The sequence below is a fragment of the Mangifera indica genome, chromosome 13 (assembly GCF_011075055.1).
Source record: "Mangifera indica cultivar Alphonso chromosome 13, CATAS_Mindica_2.1, whole genome shotgun sequence".
In the NCBI taxonomy this organism is placed as follows: Eukaryota; Viridiplantae; Streptophyta; class Magnoliopsida; order Sapindales; family Anacardiaceae; genus Mangifera; species Mangifera indica.
The window spans coordinates 12,630,456-12,650,128 of record NC_058149.1 but is presented as its reverse complement, the minus strand read 5'-3'; the positions used below and the strand labels follow the sequence as shown (position 1 = coordinate 12,650,128).

The following is a 19,673-nucleotide window of genomic DNA, read 5'->3' as shown; positions in this document are numbered from 1 at the left end:
GTAAAGCACCTAATCTTGTTTAAACCTTTTTTGAGACAAAAAAGAAGAAAATAGTAAGATAAATCATAAAAATCAAACCAAAATATGTATAAATCACCTTCATATACTTGAATGAAATTGTAAAAGAAAACAAAACACAAAACCCAAACTTGTAGGACATGAAATAGGTCCTCATAGAACTTTCTCTATCTCTTAACAACCATAGCTTCTGCGTTGTCTAATTTACACCAAGTAAACCAAGATTTCACAAACGTGACAGATACTCAAACTCATGTTTTTTCTCTAAAAAAATTCTGACGTTCTATCAATTTTATTAACCTTAGATTTGCCACACTGACTCAAACTACATTACACTTTAATCATCTAAACTAAATGAAAGAAAGCCGGCAACTCTTTATGGTGAAGAAGAAAAGCCAGGACCTATGTAAAATCCTTCCCTCAATTTCTATTTGTCAACCATACAAAAAAGTAAAAATATGGATTCACTCGATAACTTCCAAAGTTTTTATGTCAATATAACCTATTCTAAAAGCATAAAAAAGATAGTATTTGCCAAAAACAATCGAAACCATTGATTAATAGAAGAAAAGAGCAAAGAAAGAGAAAATTAATACTTACTCATAATATAATTTCTCGATTGGGTACCCTTAATATACTTTTGGATCTGGTTATCAGGTTGGTTCTAGTTTTGAAAGTGATGGAACTGAAACGAAAGCCACAACTAATCGGTTTCATCAATTTCAAAACCAAAACTAACCCTATTATAGTTGATTCTGGATAGAAACCGAAACCGGATGTTAGATACCTAGTGGTTTTGGTTTTTCTTGATTCCTTTACTCAAGCCTACCAGCTTCAACATCATCTTGTACTTCAAACTTATAATCTCCATCAATTGTTCCAACAGTTGAAATCAATCTTCACCCATGACTGGCTCTGCTACCAGATTGTTATGATCTTCCATAATATAGTCACGGCCTCTACCCCTTCCTTGACCTGGTCTGCCTTGTTGAGCTATGATGAATGCAAGAAAATAACACTAGAGTGATAAAAAAGTATTTGATTGCCAATAAGCAAGTGAAATTCCAAATGAGGGATGCCTTTATGGTCAACAAGCTTGCCTTTAATAGGCTTACAAAATACCTGCTTCTGCAATCCATCACTGCTATGATTAACCTGAATCATGTAAGTGTGCCACTAGCTAAAAAAGGGACATAGTTGCCTAAAAGATAAACACATATGTTATCCAGTTGCAACTTGAATGTAAAGGGGAATAAAGGAAAATAACAAACTACACCTAGTCAACATCAATAAGAACTACCACTAGGCATAAAATTAAAGAGGGCTACAACAAAAACACCCTTCCAAACAAAGAATAGCAATTAATTGGTAGCAATAAATTAGTTTTGCTCTAGTCAAAGACTGATAAAAAATTCCACTCTTGAAAGTTATATCTAATCCAGCAACTCAAGCCAGAATGTGAAGTTGATTTTGGAAAGAAAAATACTAGTTCAAACAACAAAATAAAAAACCAAAGCAAAAGACAAGAATGATCGTAGCCATTTGGAGTTTAGTAATCAAGCCAACTTCGAGGGCTCTGCTGTGCTTTTCGGCAGCATTCTGAATATTACCAGAAAATGATTTTTATATCTAATGATACATCAATTCATCATCACATTATAAGGCTAAAACAAGTTACATTTCCTTTTATCTCCTACCAGGCACTTGCCCTTCCCCCGGAAACAATTTATAAGGATCAAACTAATTGACCTAAAATGAAACAATTCCAGAAAACAAACCAGAAAAGATATATTTATCATTTTCATATCTTCAAGCCCAGATTGCAAGCAAAGACATCAATCCAGCTCCAAAAAAAAGCATAAAATATGATACAACTTGAAGTCTATAGTTGCAACTCATCCTCTTACTCAGAAAATCAGCAGCAATTAAATCCACCAAAGCCATGTAAACTAGAATTCCAGCTGACATTGAATCTAGGATGCCTTCGACAATCAGTGCACCAGAGCTGTAAGGGTTGTATACCGAAGCAACTCCAGTACCAATGCCAATCCCCAATGGAGTTGTTACGGCAAAAAAACATGCCATTAGTGTAGCTGATGAAGCCTTGAATTGAGCTTGGGAGATACAGCCCCCAAGTGCAAACCCTTCAAAGAACTGATGGAATGATAACGCTGCAATTAAGGGTCTTATTGTACACGGACTGTGTGAAACTCCAAGGGAAATCCCAATAATAATCGAGTGTGATACGATTCCAAGCTCCAAAACCTGCAAATGGACAAATTAAACACATCGAAATTATGAGAACATATGTCACTACATTAACAAATTGATTATAAAAAAAAACCTAATTCAGGGAAAAAAACAAACACAACTGACCACGAAATAAACTTCAAATAAGAAAAAGGTACCTGGGAAACGACGACGTGCCGAACCCCAGTCTCCTCATCTCCATCATCGAACCCGTGCGAGTGACCGTGTCCATGGGCTTGATCCTTGACGGTGGCGAGTCCCTCACAAGCGTCCTGGCCATGAGGGTGGCTATGTCTATGATGCGCTGCGTGCGCATGCATGCCCACAATGTGCATGCCACCACCGTCCTCCTCACCAAACACCTTCCCATTCGGCCCCTTGTTACTAACTACCGGAACAATATCCGATTCCGACGCAGCATCAACCGATCCAACCCGACCCTTCTCCTCAGTCGTCCGGGTCAGCCCCTGTTTCCTCTCGTAATACTGAGTTCCCACAAAATCAAAGAGAAGCGTCAGCAAAGCAGCCATCATGGCAAAAAACCCGGAAAACGGGAACTTGGACCACGGGTAATCGGGCAAACACGGGTCGTTCAAAGCCTTGGAACCTCCAGATAACATGTGCACGAAACCGGTGGCCAGAATTACTCCAGCGGCAAAAGCTTTAGCAGCGACAAAGAGGCTTCCGTCGGTGCGTAAAAATCGACGATGGTTACCGACAAGAGGAAGAGCCACTCCGACAATTCCAGCGATGAGAATGGAAGCTATTGCAACGAATTTCAAGGTAAACGCCGCCGCATCATCACGGCAAGTTTCAAGGTCACCGGATTTGCAGTTGCCAGAAACCATTGAATCCGATATATTCTTCAAAAATGAGTATGCTGTTGTACCAAAAAAGTACTAAGATTCATTATGATCATGAAATTAATAAGAAACCCAAAAACTAAAATCAAAAAGGAAAATGGTAAATGAATGAGTTTACCTGAGAAAACCTGAGATTTTGATCGATGGTAATCGAAAACCTGCAACACCCAAAATTCCTGGAAAAAACCAAAACAACAGCGCCAAATTAAAACAGGGCTTTTAAAAAACAGAGGCGATTATTACGATCCCGAAGAACAAAGCTCACCTCGATGAATAACATGGGAAGATGGGAAGGAAATGGCTGGGTATTAATAATGATAATAAAAATGAAAAGGTTGTTGATGTGAAAGACGTAATCAAAGCGAAGACCGACGTTGTCATCCTATAATATATCTCCATAGCTGGATACACAGAGAGAGAGAGAAAGAATAATAAGCAGAGAGTGTCGACATAATTTAACGAAAAGAAAGGCTAACAGAAGAAGGTGGAGTACGCAGTTAGGCTTTTTGCAGAAGAATGAGGGAGATAGTGTCGACATTATGTAAACAAATTATGATTTGTAAAACCAGTACGTGTCGTTTTGTCGCAAGGGGTTGGGGTTTGGATGTGTGACGAGCACGCGCACACAGCCGAAGTTGGTGAATGATGAGGGTCCTGGTACAAAAGTAACACCTTTTCTTGTCTTTGCAGTTCTAAATTCGAGTAGCAGTAACATTTGAGATGCTTTCTTATCTTAGCGTTAAGTGTCATTGTCTCGAACATATCGTTGACCGCTTTAACGAAAGGCCACATGATTTATTCCCCCATAAGGATTACTTTCCTCCATATTTTTGTTTATTATTTAAATAAGGTAAATTTAAAGATGGAATTATTATTTTATTAATATTTTTAAAAATAAATTAATTTTTTTTCTCATTTTCTTTTTTTAATTCATAAAAACAATCCATTTCTTTTTAAACTATATCCACAAAAAGTGATTCTTTAAGGGGTTTTTTTTTTTCAAAATCAAATATTTTTCAGTTATCGATATAGTTTTTGACTATCTTCTTCAACCCACCAGACTCTCTCTCTTGATGTGCTCTCTCTATCATAAAATTTTTTTTGATGTGACTTCATCTCTCTCCATCAAATGAAAAGTCGATTCAACACAAAAACATCAAAGCCATCGTGCAAGTGCAAAATGAACTCATCGTCAAATCAATCTTCTCGTTGATAGATCGAAGCCATTGTATATGAAGACGAATTGGCTCTTCATCTCTGTGAACGATAGAGCCTTTAAGGACAATTTGTCTCTAGATGAATCATTCATTCAAATGTGAGTAGTCTATTGGGAAATAGTTGAGAAAGAGAGACAACATTAGAGAGGGGTAACTTTGTCGAGAAAGTGTCAGAGAGGGTAATTGTTGGCTAAAAAAACTCACTAAAAAATTGAAACCTAAAAGAGGCCAATGTAAATTGCTAAAAACTTGAGTATAGAGGAAAATTATTATTTTTTAAAATTAAAAAAAATGAAATAAAAATTTAAAATTAATAGATTTAATTAACTTAAACAATATATGAGTAAATATTTAAATTTTTAAAAGATAAATAGGTACTTTGGCCATGATAAAATTCAATTTTGTTATGTACATTTAATTATTACAAAAGCATACATAACAAGAGAATATCACAAATCATATACTTGTCATAATTACAAATCATACATAAATAAGGGATATTAATTAAAATAGATAAAAATTTTTCCGCGTAAACATTTTTAGGTAAATGCATAGTAGTTTTACTTTTATAAGCAAATTTTTTTGTAACTCCAAAAATACCCTCTAACTTATTATATCATTTTCAACAATTCTGTGTGTGGAATGTCAAAGATTGTACAGAGTGTGTGAGTGCGTGGGTGCGTGCGGGTGCGTGAGAAGTGCGAGAGTGCGCGGAGTGCATGCAAAGTGCGCGCACCCTCGCACTGCACGCACTCTGTTTTGTTTTATATATATATAAAAGAGTGCACGCACTCTCGCATTCGCGCACTCTGCACGCATTCATACGCACCTCACGCACTCCGCACACACCTTGTATGACACCTACAGGGTTGGGAGGGTATTTTTGAAATTACAAATAAATTTACTTATAAAGATAAAATAACTGTAGGTTTGCCTAAAAAAATTTAAATAGATAAAATTTTGTCAATTTTAATTAATATCCCCATAAATAAAGGCATGGTACATATATTTCTTTTTGCCAATTGGCATTTCCCACCCAAAAGATTGATAAAAGTATGTTTAAGGCATTTTATTATAATAAATTATACTTAAAAACATTTAATTGACTATTTAAAATTATATTTTATTATATTACACAACACAGTTATTTTTTTCAATTGTGTTTCATATGGGGGAAAAGGTATTTTATATCAAACCTGAGGTGGAAAATGTAATTTACTTTTAAAAAATTACATATATATATATATATATATATATATATATATATATATATATATATATATATATATAAGAATATCGATAATATATATTTGTATATTTTAAAATAAATTATACTTTGATAATGTTAGGGATATTAATAAAAATTGGAAGGGGTTTTAGAAATTTGAAATCATTTTGGTTTTTTTAATTTTAAAATTTTAATAATAACCATTAGTAGTTTCAATATTGAAAGTCACATCTCCAAAGAAATTGAATAAAATATAATAAATTAGGATATAAATATCATATTGTAAATAATTAGGTTATAATATATTTTAAAAATATATGAAGTGAATACAATAATTTTTTAAATAAGAAAGGAAAAAAATTTATTTCCCCAAATAAGTTTTCAAAACAACATTTATACCCTTATAATATTATTGACAATATTGTTTAGTGGGGTGTCACTGTAATATTTTAAATCTTAAAGATAAAATCACAGTTAATTACTTATCATTATCATATTTGAATAAAATTAAATAAATACTTTAAAATTTATCATTAATAAAAAATTTAAAATTTAAATAAAAGTTTTTGTTCTTTTAATAAATTTTTTTTTTAATCAGATTGTTTATTCGAAATTGAATTAATCAATTTAAACAAGCAAAACTTTGGTTTAATAATTGACCATAAAATCACATTCCTAATTAAATCAAATGTTCCTCATTGATCAATGGGAATACACATTCTCATATCGGAACACTTTTCATCTTTATCAACGAACAGTTTATTGGCGTTAGGTTTAATTTTATAAAGACCAAAAATTATTTTCCACCTTAATTTCAAATTTGGTTAAATAATTTATGAAGAGTTATAATCATTTTTCCATCTAAGAATTGGCCTTGGTATATTTTCTGTATATTTAAATACATAAAATATGTATCATTTTACTTTCACTTACTAATAACATCAAAAATAAAATTTTCGATGGCTAAAAAGAATTCATCACGAGCAACTCATCTACGACAATTGAAAATTCCTTTTTTTATTCGATTGAACAAGAATTCTCTTTACTATCAATTTTTTATTCATTTAGGCCGGTGGATTGGTGCTCATTTCTCAAATAAAATAACTCCGAACATTAAAAAAGCTAAGATAAAACCCTTTAGACAAACTGATTAAAGGAGGTTGATTGATTTGAACCAAAGGATAAACGACCATAAGAGAATGAGGAGGGAGCAACAAGAGAAGGTAAATTGTAAAGGAGAGGGGAGATCAATTTCTTGAATGGGGTCGTAGTCCTTTTCGCTTGTTTTTGAATCAATTGGATTGGAATGAAAAATGAATTTCTTCGCTTTTTGTTTTTTACAATAAATCAAAATGCTTGTGAAAAATTGTATCATGTAGGAGATTACAATGGCTACCATGGGCAGCATTGTCATTGCCTTTTATCACTCTCTTAATTCAAGAAAAAACTAAATAATCGTGTTAATTTAATTTGAAAGTTTCGATCACCAAAACAATTCAGTATAAACAAACAAGCGATGGACTAGATTGAAACATAGATAAATAAAATAATATGAATAAAAATTAATCGATCAATTTATACCCGTAAGAACTATGAAGACATGTATCTAATTTGGAGGGTATAGGTGAAACTATAAATTACTTGTAAATTTTAGTTTTTTAATTATTTTTTAAATACAAATAATGCTTAGAAAGGAGAAAAGGAAAGGTGAATTAGTAAAGACTACGCTTGCTTATTTAAGACGATAAAATTCAGGCCTTGGTTTCCTACTGCCAGGAGAAGCCTAAAAATTCTCAACTAAAAGAAATAAATAAATAAAAATATATAAATTACATAATTACAATGTAAAATACCTTTTGAAAAATATTATATATAAATTTATTTATATAAATTAACGTAATAATAAATAATTCAATAATTTTAAATTTAAAAAAAATATATCGCATCATTCAATTATAAATTTTGACTGTATAAATTTCTAAACAAAATTTTTTTTATTTGTTTTGCCTTTTGTTTTTTTCACTGCAATTTTGATTGAGTTGTAAATGGCACAGTGCCCGTCATCGGCCTTTACAGGATGCAACGACAGCCACATATTAAGTCGCAACCACCTATGGTGTTTTGCCTATTTGTCCCTGACCTCTCACCTTTCAAATTTGTGGCCTTAAAAGACGAAACCAGATATCCCTCCCAAACAAATTACCAAGCCAAAATATCCCTCCCAAACAAATTGCCAAGCCAAAATATCCCTCCCAAGCACATTGCCCTTGTTTCCTTCTGTAAACCTCCATTTCTCTTCTTCTCTCCTCTTTTTCACTCCAGTAACAGCAGCCACAGCCATGTTTGAACAATCTGTGTCATTTATACCCTCGATTTGGTCCTCCATGAACAGTTGGTTCACCCCCACTGTTCTTTTTGTCTTCCTCAACCTCGTGATTGGAACCATCGCTATTACTTCTAGCTTGGCTAATGCCCACAAGCAACAAGACCACCCACAGCATCACCAAATCCCTAGATCTCCATCTGTGTTGCAGAGGCTCAAATCTGTCAACTTTTACACTTACAGATCCCCCCAATCCAACACCAACTTCGCTCAAACTCCAGCTATGGACTCTCTTCTCACTCCTCAGCAACTTCAGTCTACGACTGGATCTCCTCTGCTACAAAGGCTCAAGTCCATTAACCTCAATAGCTATTTTTCTCAAGAATCTTCTACTTTGCCCAAAACGCAAGAAGCAGAAAGACAAGAAGAACCAAAAGAAGAAAAGGAAGGAGATGAATGCATTCAAAATGAAGCAGCAGAGACTCCTGATCTTGATGAGGTATCTGGGCAACTGAAGGGCAGCCAAGTAAGCAGAACTAAATCTGATACCAAACCAGTGGGGGGAGAGATGCCCAAGAGCCTACCAAAGAAAATGAAGAAGTCTGCGAGTACAGAGTCTGCTTTTTCTCACTTTGAAGAAGAGGATCTTGTTGAGAGTCGTACGCCAGCAACTGCTAAAGAAGGGAAAGGGAAAGCGACCCAAGTTGTTGATGATGAAGTGGATGCTAAAGCTGATGACTTTATCAACAAGTTCAAGCAGCAGTTGAAGCTGCAGCGGATTGATTCCATTATGAGGTACAAGGAGATGATCACTAGAGGAAGTGGAAACTAAACTAGCTAGGGCTTGGGGTTTTGTTGATTATTATTATTTTTGTTTAAATTAAAACTCTAGGAGTTTATTTCTTAGGATGTAACTGCAGATCTACTGCATATGTTTGACGAACATTTTGTTCAGAGTTATGTCACTGATATTTTCAGTCTCATTATGAATGCTCGTATAATTGGCTATGGATTTGAGCACATTTTCCATGGTGTTGTTTGTCCATGGAAGCAGGGGATACTGGAGCTGCAGAGGCGGAGAAGGAGGGCAGGTTTACATAAATACCCATGGATATTTCGTTAAATGCCGTTAGAAGACAAGGGCGGTTTTGTGAAAGGTGCTTTGGTGTGAAGCACGGGGGTGATTTCCTTCGGGCAATGTAAAGATAAGACACGACGCGACGGAAGGGAAGGGCCGATTTGTTACTTCAAATAAGCAAATAACAATTTCCCACCCAAGGTTTGGTACCAAACCTATTCCACCCTTAAATTATATAAATATGAACATTTTTTTACAAAAATAAAACCAAATTCAGTTAACATGATTGAAAAAAAAAGTGAAATTACAATTTTAGCTATATTATTTTATTTTGAAAATTATAAAACAACCTTAAATTAAAAAACTAAATTAAAACCATTTAAACATGCAATTGCTATAAAAATTTTATTATTTTCCTTTTATTTCACGTGCACTTAACAAACACTAGTTGTCATTCTCATTTCTAGCCATTATATCCGATGATAATTTGACTTTTATATGTATTTCGAATGTTGATATTTTCATTTTTAACTCATTTTTTTAATAGTATAATTGATTGTCATCGTCAAAACTTTAAGTTACTCAAATCGATATTCACAACAATATCCTTTCACAATGTGAATCAATCTTGCTTTGATCTCTATCGCAACTCTCGATCACATGAAGTTGCTCAATGATCTTGGTATCATGACTCGATTGTTGATAACAGTGTTAATGACATTCAGTGATGTTTATGTTTTCGAAATATAAATAAAAAGTTTCAAACCTATTAAAAGATTAAATTATGATATTTAAAATTTTTGGGTTTGATATGAAAAAAGATGAGTAATGCTATGTGTACCTATTTTTGGTACATAATTTATATACACAGTGATGTGTTATCATGTAATTAGATGATTTTAAAACATGTGTCACTATATAATAAATAAATATTCAATCACATGATGACACCTCATCTATGTATATAAATTGTGTACCAAAAATGGGCATACATAGTTTTATTGAAAAAAGATTATTTTAAATTTTTTAAAATTTATGGATGGTAAAATTACCTTTTATACTTTTACACATAGCTTTTTTTTTAATTTAGGGGGGAAAATGTTATTTTCATCATGTAGGGGTAACAGTTATTAGCCAAATTTTGGGTAGTAAATGGAATTATTCAAAAAAAGTATTGTGGTACACAGTCAAACGGTGAAGATTGGTCTGTTGGTTTAGGTGAAATGTAAACGGTGCAAATGTATATCATTTTAAATAAGCAACATTTATCATTGAAACAAAATAAAGTTGATAGTGTTATTGATTTTTTTTTTTTTTTGGGTTTTATAAATATTTAATTAATTTTATTGAAAAATGGGAATGACTATATTCCACGGGGGCTTTAATGAAATTTTTTTTTATTATTTAAATTAAAAAAATTTATATACCCATCTATCTTTTATTTTTGTTAATAAAAATTATTTGATTTTATAACAAATATTAATTTCCCATTTTTAATAAAATGATAAAATTATCTTTAATACTAAATACGAAATATAAATATCAACTATCCATTTTAAATTTATCCTCAACAATTTAAACTCTTTTCCATCCTTCCTCTTCAATAATCAATTTTATATTGTTTTTTACAACGGCTAAATTCAGAGACACGGTGGGATTCCTCATCTTGATAAGTGTGATGGGAACCCTCTCTTTTATTTAAAGAAATTATTGCGATTCAATCTGACTCATTTATCTAGAAACCACCTCTGATCTTGATCTTCAAGCCAAAAGAAAGGGTTGGCGTGGCGTCCAACCTCCTCTGCCAGCCACCCTAACGTTAGAATTTATGCACACATACTTTTATACGTAAATTAGGTTGGTAGATAATATAATATTATAGAATTAAATATTATTTTATTTTAATTTAAAATAGTTTAATTATATATTATTTATATTCATAAATTATATATTTAAAATATATTTATATGATTTTATTAAAAAGATAATAGTTTATTGTAAAATTAGAATAATAATTAAGCCAAATTACTATTTTTCATGCAAGTTTTAATGATACAAACCTTACTTCTTATCTGTAAATTATTAAAAATTTAAATATCTGTCCGTTTGTTAAACTCTATTGTTATTATTAAGGGTAAAATTGTTATTTATAAAATATTTAAAAAACTAAAAATTTATCATATTTTCTTCCCATATTTAAATATCTAACAAATTGCCTTTGCCAAAAGTTTAAAAAATGCAAATTTTCGCCCTAGGGTCTTTATAGCCACCTCTATTAGTCGCAAAAGATGGTGATGACCGCACTATCTCTCCCTCCATACTTCTCTCTCAACGTCATTGCATTTGTGACTATCAACAACCTACGAAAGCAACCAACGAAGACGACAATTCATCTTCGTCTCAGACGACAATGATTCGTCTCTTTCATTTGAGACAAAGACAATTTGTTTGCGTCGAAATGAGCAAAGGCGTTGTCATCGATCAATTTCTTTAGATGGTGTTGATCGAGGATGGATCAGGATAAAAAAAACAGTCGAGAGGGAGAGAAAAATCAATTGTTGTTGTCTCTTATCATCAGTAATGGTGGTTGAAAAACTATAAGGAAAAAATATTCATTTTTTAGACTTCAAGTAAGAAAATTTTGTTAGAAAACTAAACCTATAGGTGAAAAATATAATAAAATTTTTTATTTTATAAATATTTTAATAAATAATAATTTTATCTCTTATACAAATGATAAATTTTAATATATATATTTTTTTATAGTTAACAAATAAAAAATTAGATTTGTATCCTACCTAATTGGAAAATTGTCATTGGCCTAATAATTAAGTATATATTGTCACAAACCTAGAGCAACCTTATACTTAGTAAGTTAATATAGTATTATTGACTTATCTATGATAATACTTAATTGAGAACGGTATGAGTTGACAGCTTGACTTGTTTTAATTATTTTGAAATAGTAAGTAATTAATGTTATCACGTGTAACATGTCTTCGGTAATCCGAAAACTACAAAACTACGTCGTTTCTCAGAAAACAACAAACAGCCTAACAAAACTGATGACTTCGTAGGCATCAAGAAGCCCCACAATATACGAAAGTAAAGTCATTAAAACGACATTGGAGTCTGAGGAATTCGAAGAAAAAGAGAAATGCGGAGACATAGAGAGAGAGAGAGCCAGAACACACCTAGATTTTGAGTAGTTCCGCAGAGAGAAGTTGGGTTAGTGGAGAAAGAAAAGCGAAATGGTGTTAATGGTAAAACAACAGCTTGTTAGAGGAAATAAGACTCGTTTATGGGGAGGAGCATTTCTTTGTTGGCTCTTCTTCATGTTGATCACTCCAAAGTTTTCTTTTTACCCAGAACATCACCTTTTTGCTGACATGCGTAATTTTTTTGGTACTCATCTAAATTTCTTTATCTACAAATGAATTATCTTTTTTCTTTTAGTTGATGTATTTTGATATCTGGTGGGTGTCTGACAGGAGTGCCTAACACCTTGAATGTGATCACAAATTTCCCCTTTTTGATTGTGGGTGTTGTGGGGTTTGTTCTCACTCTCCAAAGAGGCTTTTTTAACATCAGGTTTATATTTTATATCGGTTTGGTTTTGTTTAATGTGGTTTCAGTTGATCTCTGTGTCTGTGATTGTGTTGATGGAACTTTTTTGTATGGTTTTGTTTGGAAATGGGTTTGGTTTCAGTTTCCGAGGAGAGATTTGGGGTTGGGCGCTATTCTTTGCAGGAATAGCAGCTGTGGCGTTTGGTTCTGCTTATTATCATCTTATGCCTGATGATGATAGAGCAATGTGGGACAACTTGCCGGTTAGAACTACAATTCTGTTGTTTAACTCTCTAAGAAAGATCCTTACTTTGAATCATGATATTACATGCTTGCTATTAGAAAATGTGGGTTAAGGAAAGGATTTATTACACAATGTTTTCTCCACATTTAATAGTAAGTTACTGTTTTTGAAGGTGGTAACACTATTGTTTCCTCACAAGCTTGCATCATGTGACTGCATGACTTAAAAAAAGTTTATTTTTTAAGTTCTTTAAAAGACAAAGTGACTGGAATTTCTTTGTTTTGTATTCTTTTTACTTGGTTTACTTAATTGCAATTTGAAGCATTGTTTTTTCTTTATTTTAGTATCAATCTTTGGATGTTGTTTTCTTATGCATTTCTAATTGCAGATAATGATAGCATATTCGTCCCTTGTCTCAAGTTTTCTTGTTGAGAGAGTGGGGGAGAAGATTGGATTAAGTTGTTTGATTGCACTCCTATCGGTTGCTTTTCTTAGTATGAGTTATGCAAGGTTAGCTTCTCAATTCCAGATTTTGTGCTAATCACTTTGTGTGTCTGCTTTGGGTCTTGTTTGCTGAAATGTTCATAAGGGTTCTGTTGAAAATTGTTGCTAGTTGGTTGCAGAATATTTAATGATTTTCGGTTGTGCATGACGTTCCAGCTGATTCCATGCATAGCCATTCCGGGTATGGCATTTTTGTTCCCACCCAAATACACTCACTCAAGATGTTGGCTTTATGCAGCAGGTATTCTATGTCCTTGATTTGTTTATTCTATGTGAAAGAAAAAATCTCAATTAAGTTCCCTTTAAAGTTGAATTCAGTTTATTTTATGGTTAGTGCAAACAGTTGTGGTCATGATATAATTAGACAGGTTATGTCATTTGTGAATGAAATGGCAATTTAGACAGAGTGAAAAGAATTATGGAGTTTCAGTGCAGGGATGGCTGATTGCTTTATATTAATAATTTTCTTGGTAGTGGAAATCTATTCTGCATAAGGAAACTGGGAATTTATTAGGCTTGAGCAAGGTTTGATCTTGAATTTGTTGTATCTGTACCTATGAGGGAATTTTGATTGAGTATACATTCCTGCTTCAAACTGATTTTCATTTCTGTGAAGTTTAGAAGATGTGTATCATTTTTCAGACACAGCTAGACCATGAGAGGAATTTGCAGATGTGGACTAAGTTGAAAGAGTTTAGAAGACCCATTGATGTTTATTTTGGTTCCTTTATGTTTTCTTTATTTTAGTTTTTTAAATTTAATTACATCAGTCCACTTGTTTGTGCACAGATGCATATTTTGAAGCCATTAAGAGAGTTATAAACATTGTGAAATTTTTATTTTGCCTTTCATGTGTTAATCATGCCTACCCCCTCAAGTGTTGTATTATTTTAATATGTTGAAATCCTCTGCTGCAGGAGTTCACCTCCTAGCAAAATTTGAAGCTGTTGCTGACAAGAAAATATATCGCGCAAATCATTATATTATCAGTGGACATTCCATGGAGCATTTGTGCTCAGCAGTTGTCCCGGTCCTGCTTTCAATTATGCTCATGTTTAGAAATACAAAATTTCAAAGGTACTTGAAAATCTTCGTTCAGTTTTAAACTATATGGGGCAATTATATTCTATAATTTGAAATTCATTTTATTTACATGTATATTTGTTTTATATTTGTGCCCGTTTCACTTTGTCTATCTTTTATATACATTTGAGAGCGGGTGAAGGATTTTATTTATTCTTATTTATCTGGGGAATATAACAGATTAGGTGACTCTAAAGAGCGTCCATGACGAGAATGGTTGAGAAACCAAGGCATTCCCAATGCAATAGTTGCCTTGCCAGGCTGCCCAGGATATATAATGAAGTCATTTATAGGAAGCAACGGGTGATTCATAATAGATTTTGTTTATGAGTGAAGATTTAGGTTCCGATGTAACCTCTATCCTGTACCAAAACTCAAATTACTTGTTAGCTAGTGAAGATAGAATAGAATCTGTTGGTTTTTATGCTCACTAATTATTATTTTTTTGGTGGGGAAGGTGATCTGTCTTTCGTATGGTAGTTTTACTACCAGACTTTAAATACTGTGTCATTTCTTGGTGTGATGCTGCTGAAAATCTTACATATATTCTGGAAATGATGCTTGTTTTACATTGTTGTGTTAAATGAATATTTCTAATGTAAATTCGCCTACGTGCTAGCCATGAACATGGATGCTCACCCTGTGCTGTTGGCCCAAACATAGCATAGGGGAATGCAACAATGCTTGAAATTTGCAGTAACATTTTTCCGATTTCTATAATTATATAGGCATCAAGGGAAGGATGAGAACAATATTTAGCAGTTTTATATGCCATAAGTATGTTAAACCATAGCATGTCTTCTTCTTCACATGTATGCTGTTTGCTTTGGATAATTTTATTACAGCAGCATGCTGGATGCTTATATTGCTGTGTTTTATGCGTGCTACTCCTGTCAAATAATAAAGGCAATGCTTTATTCACATGCAAAAGCATGTGCATGGCATGGGTAAAACATGTTTTGTTCCAACTTTATCATTTATGGTGTAAATTTCCACCAGTCAACCAAAATGTAGAATAACTGGAAATCAACTTCTGATTTGCATGCTGTGAGTTTTATATATCAGTGTTTAAATGCTTATAAATCAATGCATAACTAGCAGCTGGGGAATGAAAATGGAGTGAGTGATGAAAACCGATCTTTATTGCAAGTTTCTAGTTTGTGTTTGTGTTAATTGTTGTAGTGACTATGACATTGCTAACTTCACTTGTAGCACTTAGTCATGGAGGTATCTAAGACCAGATGTCTGTCTTTTTTTTTTTTTTTTTTTTAATTTTTTCTGATTTGAATACTTGTTTTTTTTTTTTTGTTTGAAATCTCTGTTTTTGTTATTCAAACTATCTATTCAGAGTGTCTTGTTTTCTTTTTGTTGCCCTATTGGCTTTAGTGGATGTGACTTGGTTTTCGTTTCTTTTTGTTGTTTTAAAAAGATAAACGAGTGAGATTTTAAACGTAAGAGAAGTATTTAAATCCCCTCAGACTCTTAACTTACTTGATTTAGTAATTGTAAGATCGATTATTAAACTTAAGATTTCACTTATTTGCTCTAATTGGTTTGGTCCAAAAAAAAAGATATAATTCAAATAAAGTATCATCATTATTAAAAAAAAAATTCGTAAAATAGAGTTGGTGGGAAAGAATAGATGTAATTAGCAGTAGATACAAAACTTAACATTCTTTGGTTTGAGTTTAGTTCAAATGAAAAATAACTCGGTTTAAATTTTGTTCCGATTCAAGTTCATCTAGCTAACATTAAAGATGGTTTAAGTTCAATTCGAAAGAAAACAATTTAGTTCAAGTTTTATTTAAATTTATGACTCAGATATGTGATTTAGATTTATAGTTCGAATTTATGATTTATTGACAATACAATATTATTTAATAGTTATTTAATATAATTTGAATTGACTCATGAGTTAAATTCGATTTGAATTGAATTATTTATCTAATTTATGAGTAAAATCAAATTAAATACTCTTTAATTTTAGTTTAATTTGATTTTAAAATAAGTTAAAATTTTAAATTTAAATTAAATAAATTCCAATCAAATTCGATGGCATTGAGTCAGTCTCTGAGGTTGCACCAACTGGGAGTCCAGCACGAGATGTAACGGAAGAATTACCATATTGAGTGTAAAATGGGCATTCTTTTGACCTGGTTTAGTGGGGATTTACTGTGTTGTCTTACTGAATCTCGCGTTTCTAGGAGAGTGTCGGTGTGCCCTATGCATGAAGCATGTAACTCAGTCTTCTCTTCTTCATTTTCTCAACAAAATCATGCAACTGTAATCATGGGATTGGGGGGGTGGGGGGGTGCCATAAAGATAAGACGAAAGTTGTTGGTTGCAATTTGAGGTTAAATCATAATTAATTGATAAAAAGAAAAAAAAATAAAAATCCGTCAATCTCGAAAGCAGCGCTAATTAGTACATAAACTAACACATATTGACCTGAGATTAAAGCTCCTGATTCTCTGATTACTTAACTAATTACTCTTGACCAACCTGCCCCATATGAAATGAAATCCCAATAATTAAATTAATTTTCTCTTACAACGTTCAAAAATCAGGACTAATTTTACGCAAAATTCTAAAATTAAAAAAAAATGACAACCATCTGATCTGATCTGATCTACAAGAACCCAATCTGATGGAGCCCACATTGTCTGATAACTCACTCATTCACATGCCCATGATGTAATAAATTAATAAATAAATAAGTTTTAACTACATCTTGAACCATGTTGTAAGATTAGAATCGCATACAAACTTGCCATAAAAGTTAATAATAAAAAGCAAAACAGTGAAATTATGTGCACACAACCTTCCAAGTTAAAAAACACCAGTAAAATATTAAAATATTTTTAGGAAAAATTTAAGTTTGGGTTTTTGTTATTTCGATTAAATTTTGATTTATTTAATATAATAATTATAAATTAGTTATTATAATATAAGATTTATCTATTTATTTAAATTTTTTTTAAAAATAAAATTATATATATATATATATATATATATATATATATATATATATGAAACTCATTACTGATATAGTAATAATTAAAAGTGAACACTTAACTTTATCATTCGATCGAGATTTTATTTCTTTGGTGTTGTTGTAACAGTAAAAAAAAAAATTACAAATACTTTGAGAGGGTAAAAGTGAAACTGAAAAAAGGAGATTCCAAATTTGGTGAGTTATGTATGGGCAACCCTTTTGGGTGGCAGCGATTACCTCTCCCCAACTTACTCTCTTTACATACAAAATTCACAACCCTTCTCTTTCTCTCCATCTCCACATCTTCTCTTCCCAACAATGTCTGACAGAGTGTTCCCTTCTTCGAAACCCGCCACTAATGGCACCGCCGCGCCTGCCACCAAGCCACCTCTTCGCCCTCCTTACCGACCCCAACCCCACCACCGACGTCACCGTACTCGCCGCAATTACTGTTGTTGTTGCTGTTTTTGGACTGTTCTCATCCTCCTCATTCTCGCTTTTATTGTGGTAATTGCTGGCACTGCTCTTTACGTCCTCTACCGCCCTCAACGCCCCGCTTTCTCCATCCCTTCACTTCGAATCCACCGACTCAACCTCACCACCAACTCCGACTCCTCCTCTAATCACCTCTCTGCTCTCTTCAACTTCACTGTCACTTCCAAAAACCCCAACTCCCATCTCACTTACTCGTATCAACCATTTGACATCTCTATTTTCTCATCCAACGACGTCTTCTTGGGTAACGGCACTTTACCGGCTTTCACCTCCCCGACTAAAAACCAAACTGTTTTCAAAAACGTCATCGTTTCCGGCTCCAATGAGCTTGATACGGATTCTGTAACTTCACTGAAATCGGATCTGAAGAAGAAAAGCGGGGTTCCTCTGAAAATTGTCCTGGATACTAAAGTGAAAGTGAAAGCGGGGAACCTGAACAGCAAGAAGATTGGAATCAGAGTTACGTGTGAAGAGTTCAAAGCGGTGGTGCCGAAAGGTAAGTCACCGTCGGTGGCTACTACTGATAAATCTAAGTGTAAGGTCGATCTTCGGATCAAGATCTGGAAATGGACTTTCTAATCTAGTTAAATTTTTTTTTTTAATTATCTCTGTTTGGTGGGTTTTTTGAGGAAAAATTATATAAATATAAACATATTCTGTTCTTCAATTGCTGAAGTGTTTAAAGAAATGGTAGCAGAGAAGAGAAAGTTGTTAAATTTATAGATCTTTCTTTCTTTCTTTCACCATTATTATTATTATTTTTTGTTTAGCCATGTAATTGACTGTTGATTTTCTGTGCCATAATATTGTTTCCACCATTAATTACCATAATTGTTTTCTGCTTGGTTTCACTTAGAGAATAATTATGGGATTAGAAAATAATACTAAGTTTTAATTATGATTAAATGGAGGAGATGAGCTAGACCCAGTCGCCATGCCCATGCCCATGCCAATGCCAAAGCTAGTGGCACTGAAATCTCAACCATAATTCGGTGTTAATGGGAAATTGGAGGAGATCATTGAAGTGACATTTTGACCTTTTCATTAACTATGGCTCAATGAGTGGGCGACTGGTAGTAATAGGTAAGTAGCCAGTACCTGAATCACATAAATGGTTTCTTTCACTCTCTGTTAACCGGGTGATGGGATTTATTTTACTTAGTTTATGGGATTATTTAATCCCAAGAAAGAGATAATCTAGATGGGACTATTATTTGTAAGTTTGGTATGGATTTTGAGTTCATACCCACGTTTAACATAAAAAGAGAAAGAGCAATTGAGTGGGATCTCAGGCACAGAAAGTCTGAGGCATTGAATTGTGTATGTGTATGTATACATACCAATATGTGAACCTATGAGAATCGAGTTTACTGCATTACAAAGCAAAAGCAAAGGCGTTCGTGCTTCTTCTCACTTGGTTAATGTGAAGGTGGGTCCATTTCCATTAATAAAGTTTGTGTTCCCGTGCGTGCATCTTACTCACCTTAATTATAAATCCCGTCCCATTATCCACCTAATCATTATTAATGCTGCCACCTATCTTGTCATTTCTTTATACATAAATAAATAAATAAAGGCCAGACAACTGTTTTCCACCTAAGTCGGTTAATTATTATTATTATTATTTCATTAAACATTAAAAAATTATATTATTTATCTCCTTTCATTTATAAAATTAATAATCTTTTTAAATTAAATTTTTAAAAAAATCAAATTTTCTTCCTACGATTTTAAAATCCCTTTTTATTTTTCAGTGATTGGCTCAAATTAATTTTTCAGGAAACTTGGCAATATTTAGTAAAGTTGAA

The 19,673-nt window shown here is 32.9% G+C and overlaps 4 protein-coding genes across 4 annotated transcripts; 3 read left to right on the top strand and 1 right to left on the bottom strand.

Moving 5' to 3' along the window:
* Positions 1-1,566: 1,566 nt before the first annotated feature.
* Positions 1,567-3,644, bottom strand: LOC123194850 (zinc transporter 4, chloroplastic-like). The gene is made up of 4 exons (XM_044608308.1): positions 3,397-3,644; positions 3,250-3,307; positions 2,427-3,148; positions 1,567-2,283 (listed from the first exon to the last, which is right to left on the bottom strand). Exons 1-4 carry the CDS (start codon positions 3,409-3,411, stop codon positions 1,828-1,830), a joined length of 1,251 nt encoding a protein of 416 aa, XP_044464243.1. The 5' UTR covers positions 3,412-3,644; the 3' UTR covers positions 1,567-1,827.
* Positions 3,645-7,738: 4,094 nt separating this feature from the next.
* On the top strand, positions 7,739-8,882 carry LOC123194279 (pathogen-associated molecular patterns-induced protein A70-like). The gene is made up of 2 exons (XM_044607448.1): positions 7,739-7,757; positions 7,789-8,882. Exon 2 carries the CDS (start codon positions 7,916-7,918, stop codon positions 8,729-8,731), a length of 816 nt encoding a protein of 271 aa, XP_044463383.1. The 5' UTR covers positions 7,739-7,757; positions 7,789-7,915; the 3' UTR covers positions 8,732-8,882.
* A 3,202-nt stretch (positions 8,883-12,084) lies between these two features.
* LOC123194406 lies at positions 12,085-14,944 on the top strand. Its single transcript, XM_044607596.1, has 7 exons — positions 12,085-12,382; positions 12,469-12,568; positions 12,687-12,807; positions 13,177-13,298; positions 13,412-13,533; positions 14,210-14,369; positions 14,556-14,944. Exons 1-7 carry the CDS (start codon positions 12,229-12,231, stop codon positions 14,581-14,583), a joined length of 807 nt encoding a protein of 268 aa, XP_044463531.1. The 5' UTR covers positions 12,085-12,228; the 3' UTR covers positions 14,584-14,944.
* Positions 14,945-17,604: 2,660 nt separating this feature from the next.
* Positions 17,605-18,587, top strand: LOC123194294 (NDR1/HIN1-like protein 13). The gene has a single exon (XM_044607466.1). It carries the CDS (start codon positions 17,689-17,691, stop codon positions 18,442-18,444), a length of 756 nt encoding a protein of 251 aa, XP_044463401.1. The 5' UTR covers positions 17,605-17,688; the 3' UTR covers positions 18,445-18,587.
* The last annotated feature ends 1,086 nt before the right edge of the window (positions 18,588-19,673 follow it).

Bases quoted from the DNA above. Each gene is read 5' to 3' on its own strand.
- LOC123194850 (XM_044608308.1), bottom strand. The intron at 3,149-3,249 runs GTAAACTCATTC...TTGGTACAACAG, and splicing joins AAAATCTCAGGTTTTCTCAG to CATACTCATTTTTGAAGAAT. The intron at 2,284-2,426 runs GTACCTTTTTCT...GTCCATTTGCAG, and splicing joins GGCACGTCGTCGTTTCCCAG to GTTTTGGAGCTTGGAATCGT.
- LOC123194406 (XM_044607596.1), top strand. From the start codon at position 12,229: ATGGTGTTAATGGTAAAACAACAGCTTGTTAGAGGAAATAAGACTCGT. The intron at 12,808-13,176 runs GTTAGAACTACA...TTCTAATTGCAG, and splicing joins CAATGTGGGACAACTTGCCG to ATAATGATAGCATATTCGTC. The intron at 13,299-13,411 runs GTTAGCTTCTCA...AGTTGGTTGCAG, and splicing joins CTTAGTATGAGTTATGCAAG to AATATTTAATGATTTTCGGT.
- LOC123194279 (XM_044607448.1), top strand. From the start codon at position 7,916: ATGTTTGAACAATCTGTGTCATTTATACCCTCGATTTGGTCCTCCATG.
- LOC123194294 (XM_044607466.1), top strand. From the start codon at position 17,689: ATGTCTGACAGAGTGTTCCCTTCTTCGAAACCCGCCACTAATGGCACC.